This window comes from Agelaius phoeniceus, chromosome 2 (assembly GCF_051311805.1).
Source record: "Agelaius phoeniceus isolate bAgePho1 chromosome 2, bAgePho1.hap1, whole genome shotgun sequence".
In the NCBI taxonomy this organism is placed as follows: Eukaryota; Metazoa; Chordata; class Aves; order Passeriformes; family Icteridae; genus Agelaius; species Agelaius phoeniceus.
The window spans coordinates 46,935,416-46,954,705 of NC_135266.1; the positions used below are offsets into that span (position 1 = coordinate 46,935,416).

At 41.4% G+C, this 19,290-nt stretch overlaps 1 protein-coding gene and 1 long non-coding RNA gene across 2 annotated transcripts in view; one reads left to right on the plus strand and one right to left on the minus strand.

Annotated features, from left to right (window-relative positions):
* The window catches only part of LOC143693337 (uncharacterized), a 120,056-nt gene extending 106,468 nt beyond the window's left edge, over positions 1 to 13,588 (minus strand). Inside the window, exon 1 of the long non-coding RNA XR_013180894.1 lies at positions 13,464 to 13,588. This is a non-coding gene — a long non-coding RNA (uncharacterized LOC143693337). The remainder of the gene's footprint in view (positions 1 to 13,463) is intronic.
* A 329-nt stretch (positions 13,589 to 13,917) lies between these two features.
* SLITRK1 (SLIT and NTRK like family member 1) lies at positions 13,918 to 18,897 on the plus strand. Its single transcript, XM_054654619.2, has 2 exons — positions 13,918 to 14,067; positions 14,579 to 18,897. Exon 2 carries the CDS (start codon positions 15,557 to 15,559, stop codon positions 17,633 to 17,635), a length of 2,079 nt encoding a protein of 692 aa, XP_054510594.1. The 5' UTR covers positions 13,918 to 14,067; positions 14,579 to 15,556; the 3' UTR covers positions 17,636 to 18,897.
* Positions 18,898 to 19,290: the final 393 nt, after the last annotated feature.

Below are 19,290 nucleotides of genomic sequence, written 5' to 3' on the forward strand. Positions count from 1 at the left end.
AATGGGATTTTTAATTTTTCAGAGCTCAAAACTACAACCACCTTCTTCTTCTACAGGGTACATAAAAGATGCCAAAGCACCTCTGATTTCTTAGGATGGCTTTCACTGCAGCTTAAAGCAAGGTCCCTTTCTAAACAGAGACATTAAACTGGTCTGCTGGTACAAATCTTTGTTTTAGCACCAGTTCTTTCCGGCCTGAATTCATTGTTCCACTCTTCTGCTCTAGCCCAGCGAGTTCCTCTTTCTAGGTTCTTCAGGTTGGGCCATGACTTTCATGGCACATCCATCCCCTGAGTCTTAAAGTGATTAGCTGTCTTCCTGATCTGGACTAGTTTGTGTCTCTGACTGTGTCCTGGGATGTTCACTGCCAGTAAAGGGAATGGGATCTCAGCACCAAAGTTGTCCTCAGAGTAGGGATCAAGTCTACAAGATATCACTGGGCTGCAAAAATGTTAAACAAAACTCCAAGTATTTTTAATTTCTAGCTTGATGCCATTGAGATGTAGCATTCTGCCTGTTTCTTGCAAGTGATAAACCGTAATTAACTTGTTTATTGATAACTGCCAAATTATTTTGATTACATCTGATGGGATAATGTTGTTTAGCTTTCTTATTTGCATATGTTTTTTAACCAGAGACATCAAAGTTACTTCACATCTGTTATCAAACTGAGAGGAACACACACTTCTATGCAGATAAATAGACAGAATTCCTATCCTTCTAGCAAGTATGTTTTGTTGTTACTAACATCTGCATTATTCCCAGGCAATATTGTTACTAATAAGTCATTTAAAAATACTTTCCTTTTATACATTTTAGTCTTTAAAAAAGAATTACATTAATTTTCTCAGACAGTAAAACTAGTGAATTTATATCTGTGCAAGAAAAAAAATATAAAAAGCATCTAGTTCTTTACCCCTAATACTTTCTAGTATTATCCCCCTAATCAATCTAATTCTTGACCTAAAGACACTGCTTAAGCAATATATCAGTTTCTTTACATGTGGGTGAGCAACACAATGCTTCATGTATTTAAGATCTTATTAGATTAATATTACTGTCCCAAACCATATTTTTTTTAATATTGCTGGGTTTTTTTGTTTTCCTTTCCTCCTTCCTCCTCTGTCTTCTCTGCTCTCTGGTTTTCTCTCTCTTTCACACACCTACTCACTTTCTCTCCTTAACAGACAGAAGGTCACTGGAAGAGGAAAAGCAACAAATAAAGCTCCCATCCAGTCATAGTCTGAACCCTGTGATTTGCTCATTAGTTTATTTCTCATATTCATTTAGGCTCATTTTTTATTCTATCAATATTGTTTTAGCAATCAGTTATGCCAAATGCTTAAGAAGAGGTTTCTTAAATGCAGTAAAAAATATTTAATAGGCAGATTTTAGAAATTTATGAAAAAAAAAATGCATAAAGGTCAAATACTATTGTGCATTTCTGTCAGAAAAGTGCTGTTTTAGCAATTATTCTGACTTTAGTTTTCAAACTCCTTCCTGAACTGAAGATGGCATCACCAAGCCAAAAATGTCCTACAGGCCTTTCTTCACATTGTTCAGATATTAAAAAAATAAAAAAAAAATCCCATGCCCCCAAGACTTCATCTATCTCTGTATTACTTTGATTCTGCAAAGTACTGAACATCTCTGTTTTCCCAAGAATTCTCTGGGAATTGTGAATACTTTATGTCTTTTGGGATCAGCTTTCATATTAATTATGTTACAAAAGCAACCTTACCAGACCCAAAAGAAAACTTCAGACCAAACCCAGAACCAAGCACCACAAATCCAGCCAAGGATGTTTAAAGACTTGGAAAGAGTTGTAAGAAACTACAGTGTTGTTTGGGGGTTGTTTTTATCACTTACAGAATCTACATTTGTAAAAGAATGTTTGGAATATAAAATCTGTGCTTCTGTATGTTAATAATGTTTACAATGGATAGATAAAATTACCAGGTTTAAACTTTTATCAGTAGCACATCTATATACTGTTTTGTTTTTTTTTTTTTTTTATCAAGAGAACTTGTTCAGAGATTTCCTAAGGCTACCTAAGTGCTTTGCAAAGAAAATAAATATTATTGCCCTGAACTACATGCAAAGATCAAAATCACTTTTTAAAAGTCAATGAAATAAACATCACATATCTTCTTCTGATTTAATGACTAGGTCTTTGAGCATGTATGAGTAAATTATATAGATCCTTAGCTCCTTTTCAAGTTGTCTCTGACTTCCAGGTAAACTTGGGTGTTTGTTCTTTGGTTTCATTCTAACATATGTAAATATCAAATCTTTGGAGTAGGGGCACGTGACAAGAAAAATGTTCATTTTAATGGTCTATTTTCTAGAAAATTCACATTAGTGTTGGGGTTAACTATAGCTATGATGATGTGGACCAGCTTCAGTAGTGGGCCCCTGGGAATCTCATGAGGCAATGTGCCAAGTGCTGCACCTGGGTCGGTGCAACCTCTGGTATCAACACAGGCTGGGGATGAACAGATGCAGAGCAGCCCTGCAGAGAGGGGCTTGGGGGTGCTGGTGGGTGAGAGGCTGAGCATGACCCAGCCATGGGCACTCACAGCCCAGAAACCAAACATGTCTGGGGCTGCATCCAAAGCAGCGTGGGCAGCAGGGACAGGGAGGGGATTCTGCCCCTCTGCTCTGCTCTGGTGAGAGCCCATCTGCAGTGCTGCATCAGCTCTGGGGTCCCCAACAAGTTGAAGTTGAATAACTTCAACATATTCAACTTGAATAAGTTGAAGTGATTCAGTCTGGAGAACAGAAGGCTCTGGGGTGACTTACTGTGGCCTTTCAGTACATAGAGAGGGCTGACAAGAAAGCTGTAGAGGCACTTTTTACAAGGACATGTAGTGATAAGATATTACAAGGGCTAATGACTTTCAGTGGGAAAGTAGACTCAGATTGGAAATTAGTAAGAAGTTCTTTACTGGGAGGGTGTTCAAGCATTGAAACAGGTTGCCCAGAGAAGCTGTGAATGTCTGGAAGTGTTCAAGGACAGGTTGGATGGGGTCCTTGAGCACCCCAGTCTAATGGAAGATGTCCCTCTTCATGGCAAGGATGTTGGCACTGGGTGATCTTTAGGGTCCCTTCCTACTGAACCCCTTCTGTGAGTCTATGATCTTACATGGTTTTGTAATAAATCCTAATTTTCAAGTTTCCTACACCTTTATCAAACCAAAACTGTTAGTCTATTATTTTTTATCAATATGTTGGACTGGATATTTGAAAGATAAAAATACACTATGAAAAAAAGATCAAGAATTCCTAGTCTGCTGAAGAAAAATGTGAAACTTGTCAGTTTCTCATTTCCACTCAGGAGGCCTTCCTGAGTGATGTTTTGCCTTTTAGCTTCTTTGTAAAACCTTGAGAGCTTCTAAGCCATAACAAAATCCCATTATATCTACTGAGCTAGGTGGTAATAGCTAAATTATAGTTTTGTATTACATGCAGACTGGACAGAGAGACCATAATAAACATTGTACTATACTGGATAAATTGTCCATCTAACTCTATATCCTTTTCTTCACAGTGACCAATATTAATTAAGGTGCTTTTTTTGCAGTAGCACGGAGGTGTAGCTTGACAGCTTAAAAGAACAATTGAAAGACTGGCCTATTTTTTGTCCCCTGTCCTTTTGTGTGATTTTTTTTGTGGCTGCTGCTGCTTAAGCAGATTACACATTGGATGTCTCCACGCAAATTTTCTAAAAGGTTGGCATTTTAGTGGTTTATCTATTTATTAATCATTTTTTAATTAAGAAAAAGGACACATTCATCTCTTAAGCAGTAGCTGGAATCTCCTAGCAACAGCAATGTCATTAAGATGTAATTTCTTTTTTTACTTTTAATCATTACTCTTTTAAATATTCTTGACTCTTTAGAGTGTCTGAATTTAAATACTACTTTGCGATAAGACTGAGATCTTAAAAAAGATTGATTTCTTTGGTGTCAACAAGATTATGCTAACTTATAAAATAGATAATATTTTAAATGTTTGTAATAAATAGTGTATGGAAGAAAATGCTCCTAAAAATTCACACAAAATCATATATTAAATGAGTTTTGTAATAATTAGGAAAATTGCTTTCCAAGCATAATTTTAATGAGTCAAGATTCAGAACAATAAAGCTACTGATACACATAATATAGTCAATAAAATCATACTTTTATGACAGTCATCAACATAGCACTCTTTCGTTTCACCCTTCATTTCTCTCTTATATGTTGGTAGAGCTGTAAAAGAGAAAATAAGTGAACAGCCCTCTGCAATACTGAAAGGTGAGAAATAACAATGTAACAGTCTTTTTGTATATTTATCCTTTCAAAGGAAATTTTGAAGATACAATGTAATGACTTGTTTATTCCACTTCAAAAAAATTTTCCTATTTTTATATTGAACTACACCTAGATGATAACTTGCTGTTCGACTCTTCTTGAAATACTGTAATGAGTGAAAATATTTCAACATTATTTTTGTTCACAAAGGACTGAAAAAAACCCAGACTTTAAAAAAAAAGTTAAAACACGTCTATATTTTTTCAATAAAATATTATTTTTTATAAACATCCTCTTTATGTCATTTAATCTCTTGAATGACCTTAGCCACATCTAGATATAGTCATCTAAAATGAAGATAGTTTTAGTGTAAATTGATGTAAACAGTTAAGGATCTTTGAAATAAAGTGTCATGAAAAATACTTTCCCAACACAATTTATTCTACTTGTTCTGAAAATATTTTAGTACAACCTGAATGATTAATTTTTCTCTATTGACTGTAAAGATGCCTTGGTGCATACTTCAGACAGAATATTAAAGGTTAAGGTTATCACTAGACTGCTGAAATGTTCCATCTTAGATTTACTTCAGTTTGAGTTTTAAAAGCTAAGTTTAAAAACAGAAAAAATATTTTATTCAAGTTATTTAAATATGTAATCTCTACAAAACAATTTTGCAATCACATTGCTTCTGAAAAAGGGGTAGAAACTATAGTGATTAAGAAAAAAAAGATTTAATCAAAATTTGAATTTTTTTTTATATCCTGGCAATAAGAGCTAAAAAGAAATAAACCACTTGCACAAATAAATATATTTTTTACCCTTTCATCTCTTTTGATTTTCAGAGAACCACAAAATAAGGAGCTGTTACTCTGAGTCTTCATAGAAAAAGCCTTATATTCTCATCTCTTTTTCACTTTGCTTTGGTTTTGCCTTACCTTTACTTGACCTTGCATTGTTGGAATGAAAGTACACAAGTTATTGAGTCAGTCCTCAATAACTTGAACTTTCATGATGAGTGTCACAGGGAAGGAAAATGAAGAAGAGTGTCAGGGAGAAGTAAAGTGGGTCTTTCAGCACCGACCCAGTGTGACCTCCTGCAGGTATTTCCCAATTGTGACACAAGAGTCCTTTGGCATGATGTTCCACATCCATAGAGAGGGCAGCATTGCTACATTTTAGTGATGTTACTCACATCCAGATGCTATAAAAATAAAAAAGGGCAGTGACTCTGTTGCTGGAGAGGTATGTTTGGACTGTGGGATGTCTGTGCTGCCTTTGCAGAAGGGTTAGGCCTCTCAATTTCTCTTGGAATTAATATACCTTTGTGAAGGCTCCTCAGATGTCTGGTGGCATGAACCACTGGTGTGTGCAGCAGAGCAGGTGTATGATGTCAGCTGACTTGACCAAGCCTCACTGATGTGGTTCTGCAGTGCAAATGCTGCACCCTGTGCACCAAACAAAATGTCTATTTGAGAGCCAAACACAGTCACATGCATCCTAATGGACCATATAATAGTCCAGACCTAGTCTACAGCTTAGGATTTTTTTTCCCAGTTATAAATACTGAAACTCTAGGATGTAAATAAATATTCATGTGAATGAAGGTAAAACAGTAAAATTGAACATTATTTCAATCATGTATTAAATTATCCTGATTTTCCTCTACCTCTCAAACAGAGAACATGCTAGAAAAGTCCTTGTATATCCAAGTAAGCAAGGAACTACCATTCAAAGGAGAGAGTACAAGCCTACTTAATAGACAGTGGCCCAATTCTTACTGCAAGTATTGCAGGCAAACATGAAGTAAGCTATTTTAAAGTAACTTCTGCAGAAGTTATGACAGATTTGAAAATTTTAAGTATCTATGTAGCTAATGGAGTTAGTATTTATGTCATTTAAATTATATCGTTTAAGTCTTGCTGACAAAGCAATGACCTATTATACCCATAAAATTGAAAAAGATTGAAGAGAAGATATTTTGTATTAGTTTGCCTGGAATCTGACTGTAAGCATAACTATTTGTGAGATACTTCATTTTGTGATGTCACTAATGGCATAACCAGCAACAAAGTCTGAGCACTTGGGCACAGGTATATAAACTGTACATTTAAATGCAATCTGTAATTACAAGAGATAAAAGGAGACTTCTTGATGTAACTATGCAAACAGGGTACAATAAAATTAATGTATAAGGTATAAACTGAAGAATATGAACAGTAGTTATGGAAAAGGCAGGAAACATGGCTGGCAAAATGAAAAAGTTTTGCTCCTGGAAGTAAGATAATCTGTACTGGAAACAGATGACATTCAATCTTTCTTTAGGGGAGGTTGTGAGGATCATAAAAATACCATGGGCACATAAAGAAAGGAAAGAAAGCAAAGAAAGGAAAGAAAGGAAATAAAAGAAAGAAAGGAAAGAAAGGAAGAAAAAGAAAGAAAGACTCTTGAATTTGATTTTCTGTAGACCTCAGTATGTAGTCATCCTCATTAGGATCACTCCTTGGCCACCTCAGCAGCAATGCTGACTTGGCCCTCTCATCAACCCAGGAAGGACAGAACTCTTTGTGGCCTGCAATATGAACTGAATCAATAAAAATGATCACAGTTAAATAAAAAGGCTCAAGAAGTTAAAATTAGTGCCTAGAGGTTATGAAGGCAGTAAGGGATATCTCAGATCAGCTTTGCCCATGTAGGAAAAAAATAACCAACTACACCCTGAGACACCCCTGCAATACTCTGGCTTTACATCAGAGTAATACATTGGAAATCATTTGGGATGCTGCGATGTAAAATCGGGCACTACAATGATTAATCGGGTCACCAGCCTCTTCTCCCTTATGTCTCTAAAATGTTATTTAATTAAAACTAAAATGCCACGTGGGATTGGTCCCAGGGTATGGTTTCTAGGCATTGCATAAATAGGAAGAAGGTATTATTCTATTGTTAATGATGTTTCATCTACTCAGTCTTTCTCCTGTCTGCTGATGCACAGCAATTCTCCTTTTAATATGCAGACACCACTGCATGCTGACTTAATAGATAATTTCAGAAAAGTTTTCAGAAAATTTCTATCATAAAATTCCAATTCACATGAATTGATAGTTTATTTCAGATTTCTGTTTTTGAACCATGCTTAAAAATACTGCTTTGGTTTGCATCTTTACCTAGGTTGGTTGATTTTTTTTTTTAATAGCAGAATAAAGGAATTAACGTTTCCTGAAAACAAAACCACTTCTCCAGAGTTCTATGATTAAACAGTGTTTTTAATTTTTTTTCGAGATGTTTTTTAGATGAGAGGATATTTGTGTTTCACATGCTTTAGCATTCAGCTCTGAAATCCTTACTTTTTGAAGTCTGAATTTTGAAGTCTGTTTCACAAATTAAAATAATTGCATTACATAGAATTAAGATGTGAACTAATAAGAAAACCAAGGTTTGGTATTACTGTCACACCACATAGCTACATAAGGCCTCCAGAAAGAAAATGACTGGCATATGAAACCTTTGATGCATAAAATCAAGTCTGAGAGAGAAGGAGAAGGATAGAGGAAGCCTTTTGTTTAGTTTGGTTTTGTTTTGTTTTTTGACTAGGTTTTTTTCCTATAAATCAGTAGTTCTGTGTCTGTGAAATACTGGGGTAGAAGGCAGGGCTGAGCCTTCTGAGACTTGGGTCTATTTCTAGTGCTATCAACGGCTTGACATGTGACCTTCCCAAGGTCAGTGCTTGTGTTTTCCAATCTGTTGAGCAAATAAAATTATATTGTGCTCCCCTGGAAAAGCCTCTGAGATGGGTTGACAAAAAGAGAAAGAACTGGTTATTACTCTTACATAAGATTTGACTTTTTTTGGTTGTATCCCTGAGTAAAGATGATAGTCATTCAGTCACCATGTTTGTTCATCACAGATTTCAAAGGACCTTTGGGCTCCCACTTACTTATAATATCTTCCACTTCCTCTAACTAATAAACTGAAGCATGGGAAAGAGAAATGAGTTGCACAGTCATGTCAGCAAACTAGCAAACTATTGGTGGAGGCAGGTCTTTGCCTCAGTTCTTCATTCTGAGAAGCATTTTCTGTTTCATTATTAAACAATGAAAATAAGTTATAGTTAGAGAGAGCAGAGGCATAAGCTCCTATCTGCTTTTTTCCATTTATATGATCTTTATGTTGCTCTGAGACTGTGCTAGGAAAATGGCTAAGAAAATAATTAATTATTGAAAACACATTATGGATCTATTATTCAAGCTGATGTTATTCAGTAGGATTACTTGTGTAAGCAATAGATTGAAAGTTTGGACAGTTTCTTTCCTGCAGGATTTTTTTTTTTGGTTGAGAAAGATACTTTTTAATGTCTTGTCTATATCTAAATGACACTGATTTTTTGTCTCATATCTCATCACTAAAGCTTTTATAAAATGATGAAAGTAATTTTTAACTAACTTTAAATTGTATGTAAATTGTATGAATGAGTGTTACTAAACTACCTAAGTCACTTGAATATGTTGCAAAGTAACCAGCTGTTTCAACCTTTTGCTTGTGCTCAGTCAGACATGGGACACTCTTAGGGAAAGAATGAAATAAGCAAGCAATCAAAACCACAAAGAGGTCATATAGCAAAACTGCAGTACTATATTGTGTATTGATCATGCTACATGGAAGTCATGTCTTGCAGGATGTTGAGAATTGTTGTAACAAGGTACTTAAAATGATAATGCTGGAATCTTAAGAAAAAAAAATTTGCTGAGATTAGACTCTGGTGCAAATGTTATCACTTCTTATTAAAGGCTGCAATGTTATACTAGTACATTTAGCTGGCTAAAAGAACAAATATTTCTCACAGCTCCAGTTAATTTCATTGTAATGTTTTTCCCCAGCCTAAATGTATGTCTTTTATCACAGAGTGAAAAAAAGAATTCTGTGTACTTCAGTGCTGCAGTGCCAAATGCTGCAATGCCAAACTTGGGAAGACAAAGCCTGGAGTGAAATCCCGGTCCCCAAGTCAGACAACCAACCATCTTACGTATTGCTCTGGAAAAGGCAGAACTAGGACTTCATGTCAGGACTGAGAGCAAGGAAGATGCAGCTGGGAGCACATTTCAAGTGAAATGCTGCAGTGAAATCTCAGTTCACGTTCTGAGGTCAGGGCTGCAGCAAAACCATCTCTCTCCATCTGCGCTCCTCAACTTGAAATTCTCCACTGAAAACAGACAACCCACTTCTGTTGTGTCAAAGTTTTAAAGTGCGTGTGTGAGTCTGTGTGTGTATGTGTGAGAGTGAGTTTTGAGATGAGAGGAATAAAAAGGAGGTGGGTGACTCAGCTCAGCTCCCTATCACTCTCCTTCTAACCAACAGCACAGTGGGCAGAATAAACTTTCCCAGAGAAGACACAGGGTCAAATCACTATTAATTTGGAAGGAGATTAATTCTGTCCCTTTAGTAACCCTTATATTTGAACAAAAGGCCACTCCAGAAGGCCATAGGCTGCAGGAAAAGAAAGAGGAAATGAAAAAGAAAAATTAAAGAGAGAGAAAAAAAGAAAAATTAAAGAGAGAAAGAAAGATAAAGTATAAATGTCTGTCTGAATTGACTCCTTTACCAAACATCTATTCTGTATACTCTCACCAATAAGTACAGTAGCTGTAGGGCTTGGCCCTGTTCTAAGAACTGCTAGAACAGGTGCTTTAGTGACTTTAATCCAAGCAATCATAGTAGAAACTGGGTCAGAAACTCAGATCAATATATATATTTTAAATAGGAAATTCTGGTCAGGACCTTGGCCTGGCCTGCTCACTAAATACACCTCTTTCTTCCGCATCATCAGGATTTCAATGACTACACGGGTTTTATGGCAGACTACACACAAGATGGATGCAAAATCTGTCCATCTTTCTGACTCCTATTTCCTTTTCTGACACCTAAGGTTTTAACCTTTTAAGATTAACCTTGTGACCTATTCAGCCACTATTTCCAACACAAAATTGCCTCAAGGTCTGATGACAATGTATACTGGAGAAGAATGTTGATGGGTTTTGCTACCAGCTCCATAATCTAAACATCTGATATGTGAAGTATATTACATCAAGCTCAGTCTCACATGAAAACACAAAGCAAGCAAGTCCTCCCAGGCCTGTGCACCCTGGCAAGTGCTGCAACTCATGCTCCCTTACTGCCTTTTCATGGTTCAAGGGATCTCAAAATTATTTTTCCCGTAAAGTAGAACAGCTGCAGCAAGAGGGTTGGTAGCCCGGTGTTTGAGGGTATGAGCCAAGAAAGAAAAACATGTGGGCTGGCTCTTACACTGCAGAAGATAGAGAACTTTTTATTTTCTCATCATGAGCCAGTCTCCTACTCACTAGATAGAAGGAGGCAAACCACTTCTCTAAGTTTCTTTTCTTTTTTTTTTTTTTTTAGTCATCATCATCCGCTACTGCATCATTTAGCAAAGCTCCGTCTGGTGAACATACCACAGGGAGACTTGGAACGCACTCACATGCCATTACCCTTAGAAAAATCAAAAATGAAGGAGAAAATTATCTAGTTTTGGAAACCTCGTTAGGTCTAATTGCAGTTTAGCTAGGAATCCAGTAGCTATGTGAGAAGACTGGCCTGTGAAATATACTGAGATAGAAAATTCTGAGGAGATCCTGATATTACTTTAAACCCTTCTACCCTTAGTTAGAACTTGTTTATCTGAGCTGGTTTAAAGTCATTGTATACACTGAAATGCATAGTTTCTGCAGGAGCTGCAACATATGGCAGCATCTATGTTAACTACCAGGCTGTGTTAAATTCCACAGTCAGAGCCTGAACAAAGACATAATTTCAAATTAAATAATGATCCTATAACTCTTTTATTTGCTGGTCTTTCATGATTTGTAGTGCACAAATGTTTACATGCATAGGTATATATGTATGTGTGTGTGTGTGTGTGTGTATCCACACATCACATCATGTCTACAATGTAGGATGTCTTTATACCTCCATAGAAATAATGAAGCCAGTTTTACAGTACATAGCACAAACACTGAAATCAGGATATCTACCATAATAATTTCTTTCTTCTCTAGAACCTTTGCAGATGGTCTGAGTTCTGCTCTGCAAGTTCTACAGTGTTAGATGAAGTAACTAGCTTTTTCACATGTTGCAAAGTAGCACAAATATACCCTTACCCAGTGTTACTTACATAGCCATAGCAACAAGGAGATGGGAGATTACTAATTGGGAAAACGAAGAAGTATCCCACTACCTTTTCCTATTTCAAGAAACTTTCCATATTATGAGTAAACCCATTTCTATTCAAAATGGCTTCATTTAGCTTGTATGTAGTTAAATATGGACTTTACACCCAGAGAAAAGGTATAAGTAGTCAACTCATTGTTTTAGGCTTTTAGAATTTGCAGACAGAAACATGAGGTAAAAGATAACAGTCAAGGACAATATACTTGTATGCTCTTTCCCTTATCTGATCTTCTGGATAATTTAGAGAGGATTATGTGAGTTCTGTTTATACAACCTGTATATGGGTTGTAAACTGGGATGCATATACTGAATTTTAAAGACCCAGACTAACTGGCACTTCAACGCTGTATGGTCTCTCACTTTACCACACTCTCTAAGTAACAGAGTAAAACATTTCAGCTCCCAATCAACCTGACCCAGGAATAGGTATTTCCTTAAAACTATTAAAGGCAGACCTCTTATCCTTAGATACATGTTTCCAAACTTTATTCAATAAGATGAAAAAAAATAGAAATTTGGGATTATGACACTGAGTAATGATAGATTCATTTTCTGGGTCTTTCTGTGTAGCTTCACTCACAGAATAAAAACCTTCAGACATCAAGTCTAAAATGGATGATGCCTTTTTCTTCCACTCTGAATTGTCTCCTATATGTTAACTTTTGCATAGCAGATGCTCTCTAAATACACATATTTTAAATATAAGACACCAATCTCCAAAGCATACAGTTGAAAATACAATGGCTTTCTTAGATAAATACTTCTTTGGAAGATACATAGCATCCATAAACAGTCCTATTTCTTCTGGCTTACTTTTTACTTTTTGTGTTTTAACCCCTTTGAAATTCCAGGTCCCCAGATGGCTTCCATCAGTTCCCACCTCTCAGCAGATCCTTTGTAAGAAGCAGGCAATCTGTCCTTCATGCTTTGACAATAGGTCATTGTCTCCTTCCATTCATTCAATTCATACTTATTTATTTAATATCTTGTTAATGTTCAGGTCCTCTGGTTGCATTTTGATTGTTTTTACGGTGCCTGAGCAATTTTAATAACATAAAAGTAAAGATGCTTGGAAGTTTTATTCTAAGGCAGGGGGAGAGCGAGTCCCCCTGCCCCACATCTCAGTGAGTCTTCACCAGGCTCCAGATATTCAGTCTTTCCTCTGCAAAGACTTTGTTCACAGCAATCTTGTCACTACTGCTGACACCAAGTAAATTCGTCCTTGACCCTTGCCCTGACCCTTTTCCTTTCCTTTCCTCTGACTGTCCTGCTTCTCTCTGTGGACTGTCCTAGGACTGCCTTGCCTCCAGTTCCCCTTGCACTTTGAGGCTGCAATTTTTGATCAATAGAAGGTTTCCAGACAGCCTTGCACCTCCACTCTTCCACCCTGACATCACTGAGAGACAAAGTCAAAGAAACCACCAGGAGAAATGAATTAATGTGCCCCTTTTCTGTTTTTCTTTTCCTAGTGAAACCAACGATATATTTCTTGTGATGCTTTCTGTCTCAGTGGCATTTTATCTCTTCTAGCCCATTTGTAATTTACTGGATAAGCTTTTTCAGGGTCAGGATTTCTCTCTTTCTCTCTGTTTTTGGGGGTTTTTTTCCTACTTCTGTCCCATTTCCTACCTCGTTTCCCCGTCCCTTCCTAGTCCCTGGCCACCAGAACAAACCAAAAGACCAAATATTCATCCTGGGGACTTGAAATGGCCACGGTAACTGTTGTAACTTGTCTGTGGTCTAATCACATTAATTTGATAAGATCATCATCGGCAGGATGTCTAATTTATTTGCAAGCGGTAGCCAGGGAGAAGCTTTGACCAAATTAACATGCCGCCGGGACCAGGGGGTGCAGGCTCCATATGGCTCACTGGATTTTCCTATAAATAACCCTCCTCCAGCCCACTCCCGCGGTTACGTCCCTACCAGTATGCCGCAAAGTTCACCAGCGGCGCCGGACTCGAGCGGCACAGCCCCGAGCTGCAGGAGGCACCAAGGGGCTGGGCTGTTTCTCCCGCCTTCGCGCCTCCTCCCCGTCCTCCTCCTCCTCCTCCTCCTCCCGTCCTTCTCCCCCTCCCCCTCCTCCTCCTCTTCTTCCTCCTCCTTCTCCCCCTCCTCCTCCTCAGAGCAAGGCAGGGGAAACGCGGGTTTCCACTTGCACTACCAGAGGTGCAACTGGTTCTTCGCTCGTAGGCATCTGAAAGCCGTCCAAATGATGCAGAAACTTTTGCGTGCTTGGCTCCTGTCTTTAAGGCCAGGCACCGATTTTTCCGCTGTGTAATCTCTTTTGTCAGAAGGGTGGGAGCTGGGAAAGGGCAGCGGGGCGGGGGGGGTATGGAAGGGGCGAGAAGGAGGGTGTTGAGAGAAGCAGGCGTTTTATTTCCACAGAGAGTATATAAGGAGCATCCCTAGAGAAATATCTATGCGTGGACATACACTCATCTCTAGATCTTTATCGAGATAAGAATAAGCGTCAGTTTCTACCCTACCCTGCCCTCCTTAAGGGAGACACTACACTCCGTGGGATCAGGTAGCGTGAACTGCTAACAGTGCAGCAATCCCCTCCCCCCTACCTACCCTCTTCTCTGTGATCATCTAAATTATGAAAAATAGAGAGTGCATTAATCCACGGTTCGACATTGCATAGAGAACACCAGCAAGAAACAAAATCCAGCATAAAACACCCTAGACTGCAGGGGAGGAAGAAACGCATTTAAAGCGACGATAAAAATGGCGTGCAGAATAATTACCTCAAATTGCTATTCGCTTGACACCCTGACACTAATTCTGTTCAAGTCATTGGGAAATACAATAAGGCAAACGAGCCTTCCTCTCCTTCTTGTGCAGGTGTGAGTGTGTGTGAATGGGGGCAACAAGGAACCGGTCGGGAGGAGGGGAATGCTAAACTTTCCATTTTAAAAGAAAAGAAATAAATTAAAGAATCCATTTAGAAGAACGCATCTAAATAGATCTACAGCTTTTAATGCCAGCGTTTTTAACGCTTGCCCTGTACGTGGATTGATTTTTTTTTTCTTCTCCAGCATTCCCTCAGCAGATGGATTTTTGCCACTGCAGCTCAGCAGAGGGTGTCAGATCTTTCAGTGTGCACCAGGTTGAAACGAGCAGAGCCTCTTAGCAACTCTCCCTCTGCGTGCATGTGAGTGTGTGCGAGCGTGCGGCTCGGCAGCAGCGGAAGAAAGAGGAAAGAAGAGCGAAGCGAGGCAGCGAGCGAGGGAGCGAGGAGGGGAGGCAGCGTTGCCGGCAGGGCGAGGCGAGGCGCGGCGCGGGCGGACGGGCGGGCGGGCGGGCGGCCCCGGCCCCGGCCCCGGCCCCGCGGCAGCTCCGGCCGCCGGCGGGCATGGGCAGCCGCGCTCCGCAGCAGCGGGGGCAGGCGCGGCGCAGCGCCGGCGGCTCGGCGGGCAGCGCCTAGGCTGGGGCGGGCGCTTTCAGCACCGCGGCGCTGGACAGCGCCCGGCGGGCGGCGGGCGAGGAGCGCGGCTCCGCCGCCGCGCGGCAAGGTCAGTCCGCGCGGAGCCGCCACCGCGCAGCCTCCGCGGCCAGCGCCGCGCTCCCGCCCGCGCCTCCCTAACATGCAGCGGCGGCCGGGGGCCAGCAGCACCGCGCCGGTGAGCCAGCCCGGCCGGCAGACCTCCACTTAGCTGCCCGGCAGGCGTCAGGGAGGGCGAGCGAGGAGGGGGATTTTTTTTCCTTCTACTTTTTTTTTTTTTTTTTTTTTTCGCCTGCCTTGCAGTACGTGCCTGGATAGTTTTTGGATATAATTACTGACTGGAATCTGGGCTGTTGCAGTTGTGCGTGGGGGGGAGAGAGGAGAAAAGAAAGCATTTCCCCCCCCCCCTCCGCCGACCCTCCCTGCTCCCCCACACACATTTTTTTTTCCTCCCCCTTCGCTGGTGGTTCGGACATTTAATGTATTGAATGAACTGGAATTGCTTTCCGTGTGAGGAGGATGGTTGCTGTTACTTTGTGATGAGATCGGGAATGAATTGCTCGGTTTAAAAATGCTGCTTTGGATTCTGTTGCTGGAGACGTCTCTTTGTTTTGCTGCTGGAAACGTTACAGGGGACGTTTGCAAAGAGAAGATCTGTGCCTGCAACGAGATAGAAGGGGATTTGCACGTAGACTGTGAGAAAAAGGGATTTACCAGCCTGCAACATTTCACCGCCCCAACTTCCCAATTTTACCATTTATTCCTGCATGGCAATTCCCTGACTCGACTTTTCCCTAATGAGTTTGCTAACTTTTACAATGCGGTCAGTTTGCACATGGAAAACAACGGTTTGCATGAGATTGTTCCTGGGGCTTTCCTTGGGCTGCAGCTGGTGAAACGCTTGCACATAAACAACAACAAGATCAAATCGTTCAGGAAGCAGACTTTCCTGGGGCTGGACGATCTGGAATACCTCCAGGCAGATTTTAATCTGTTGCGGGATATTGACCCGGGAGCATTTAGGGACTTAAACAAGCTAGAGGTGTTGATTTTAAATGACAATCTCATCAGCACCTTGCCCCCCAACGTGTTTCAGTATGTGCCGATCACCCACCTCGACCTCCGGGGAAACCGTCTTAAAACCTTGCCTTACGAGGAGGTCCTGGAGCAGATCCCAGGCATTGCTGAAATCCTGCTAGAGGATAACCCCTGGGACTGCACTTGCGATCTGCTGTCGTTGAAAGAATGGCTGGAAAACATACCTAAAAACGCTTTGATCGGCAGAGTGATTTGTGAAGCTCCCACTAGGTTGCAGGGCAAAGATTTAAATGAGACCACAGAGCAGGAGCTGTGTAAAAAGAACAGAGTAGATTCCAGCCTAGCTGCTCCCCCTGCCGAAGAAGAAACCTGCGATCCTGGTCCCATTCCAACCCCCTTTAAAATACATGGCAAAGAAGACCCTGCCACGCCAGGATCTGCTCCAAACGGAGGTACAAAGATTCCTGTCAACTGGCAAATCAAGACCAAACCCACTGCTGCCGTGTCGACAGTGAGTGCGAAGAGCAAACTACCAGCCACCTTTTCCTGCCCGCACATCTGCAGCTGTGATCAGATCCCTGGCTCAGGTTTAAAGGTTAATTGCAATGATAGGAATGTGAGCAGCTTGGTGGATTTGAAGCCCAAGCCCTCCAACGTGCAGGAGCTGTTTTTGAGAGACAACAAAATACACACCATCAGGAAATCCCACTTTCTGGATTACCGAAAACTTAATTTACTCGATCTGGGCAACAACAACATTGCCACCGTTGAGAACAACACCTTCAAGAATCTCTTTGATCTCCGATGGCTCTACATGGATAGCAATTACTTAGACACCCTGTCCCGGGAGAAATTCGCTGGGCTGCAAAACCTGGAGTATCTGAACGTGGAGTTTAATGGGATCCAGATGATCATGCCTGGCACCTTCAATGCAATGCCCAAACTGAGAGTCCTCATCCTCAACAACAACCTGCTGAGGTCTCTCCCGGTAGACGTGTTCGCCGGGGTCTCGCTTTCCAAGCTGAGCATACACAACAATTATTTCATGTACCTCCCGGTGGCGGGGGTGCTGGACCAGCTCACCTCCATCACCCAGATCGACCTGCACGGCAACCCATGGGACTGTACTTGCCCTATCGTGCCTTTCAAACAGTGGGCAGAGATGCTGCGCCCCAAGGTGATTATGAGTGACCTGAGGTGTGAGTCCCCTGAAGATTTCTTCAAGGAGGATTTCGAGTCTCTCTCCAACGATGTGATTTGCCCTCAGTTAAAAATCTCTCCCACATTAACTTCTACTAACAAAAACAGCACCGGGTTGACAGAGACAGGTACTCACTCCAACTCCTACTTGGAGACCAGCCGGGTCTCTATTTCGGTGCTAGTGCCAGGGCTTCTGCTGGTTTTTGTGACCTCTGCCTTCACAGTGGTTGGCATGCTGGTTTTCATCCTGAGGAACAGAAAGCGCTCCAAGAGGAGGGACGCCAACTCCTCTGCATCTGAAATCAACTCCTTGCAGACGGTCTGCGACTCGTCCTACTGGCACAACGGGCCCTACAGCGCCGACGGGGCCCACAGGGTGTACGACTGCGGCTCCCACTCCCTGTCGGACTGAGGCGGCGGGCGGGGCGGGGGCGGCCGCCCCCCGGGACCGGCCCTTCATGCGCCGGCCGGGGACAGCTCTGCACCTCCGCTGCTACCTTTTGTGAGAAGCGAAACACACAGACACCCGCACGCCCTTCCTCACGACCCCGATAGCAAGCGCCGAGGCCCAGTGGGCGGCGGGGGGAGCCCGGCGCCGGAGCGCATCCCTGCAGCGCAGCGCAGCCCGGCGCGGTGCGCGCATCCCCCGCCCGTGCGCGGCCGGAGCAGCGACAGACAGACGAGGAACAGCTTCCTTCGGCTCCGGCAGGGCGAAACACGGCTCCTGGTTTTGTTGGGCTTTTGTTCAATTGTGTTGGGGTTTGATTTGCTTTTTTGCCCTCTTCCCTTGTGGACCGACCCCTTTCCAAGAGGCCGGGAAAATGAGGGGAGCAGAGGACTGGTGTTGGCCTCCTCCTGACGGCAAAGCAGGAGTGGAAAGTTGCACGAAGGCATGAATGTAATGTAAATAAATGACTCCGACTCCGAAACAGACAGACAAATGGACAAAAAAAAAAAAAAAAGTGCTGCATGGCTCGCATGGATACAACACACCCCAGGGACGCTCCAGCCCCCGACTGGAAGCAGCGTCTAGTTCACACCATCATCCCTCTTACCTGATAAGTCCCTTCGTATCAAACCTTCTATATACAAAATACAGTATAATAAAAAGTGCCATTTCGCCAGTTTTTTTTTTTGTGTGATCAATAGGCAGTAGAGATCGTACTTTTACCGTGGAAAAAAATTGTAAAGATTTTATTTAAGACATAGTTGCATGAATATTCTCATTGGATTTTTTTAAATTTTTATTTTTATTTTTATGTCTAGGTGGGAATTACTTTGCTGGGAGAGATTTGCTTTGTTGATAATGGGTTGTGTTTCATTTCTTCAGGGGAGGTGGGGAGGGTAGGCTTTGGTTTTGTTTTCTCTCTCTTCTTTTTCAATATACATAATCAGTATTGCCTTTCCATCTGAATGTAAAAATTAGTACCCTTGATTTCTATTATGGTAACAGTGTAAACATACAAAAGAAAAATCCAAGGCAGTTAAGCATGACCAATTAATGTCACTCTAGCGCTTAGGCTGCAAAGTTTAATGGTAGAAAATTCTGTGCTGTTGTAAATCTTACTATAACTTGAGGAAAACAGAACTGAGGAAGCAAGTGAAACTTACTAATTCTATTCGAGGATTTTATAATGGCATATTTTTTCAGTATTAAAGTGAAAATGTTTTCAACTCCGGGTCCTTACCATTTTTCCAGCATCCAATTCTTGCGAATGGGTTACTTGGGTTTAGTGGACAGAGCCTCCTTTCAGTGCTCTGTGTGTGTCTCTCTCCCTCCCTCCCTCCCTCCCTCCCTCCCTCCCTTTTTCCTTCCCTCCCTCCCTTTCTTTCCCTCCCTTCCTCTTTCTCATTCATTCACTGGCAGAGGCACAAACACCCTTCCTTCCCCCTTTCCCAATGTAAATAACACACAGAAGTTTCCTGCCTGCCTCCTCCCCTCTCCCTCACCCCCTCGCCTCTTTTTTTTTTTTTTTTTTTTTCCTAACGAGGCGGTGAATCCCTTTATTAATACTGTGAATCTCATGCTGCTGCCGCTGCTGTCACCGCCTCTGCTGCACACACTGC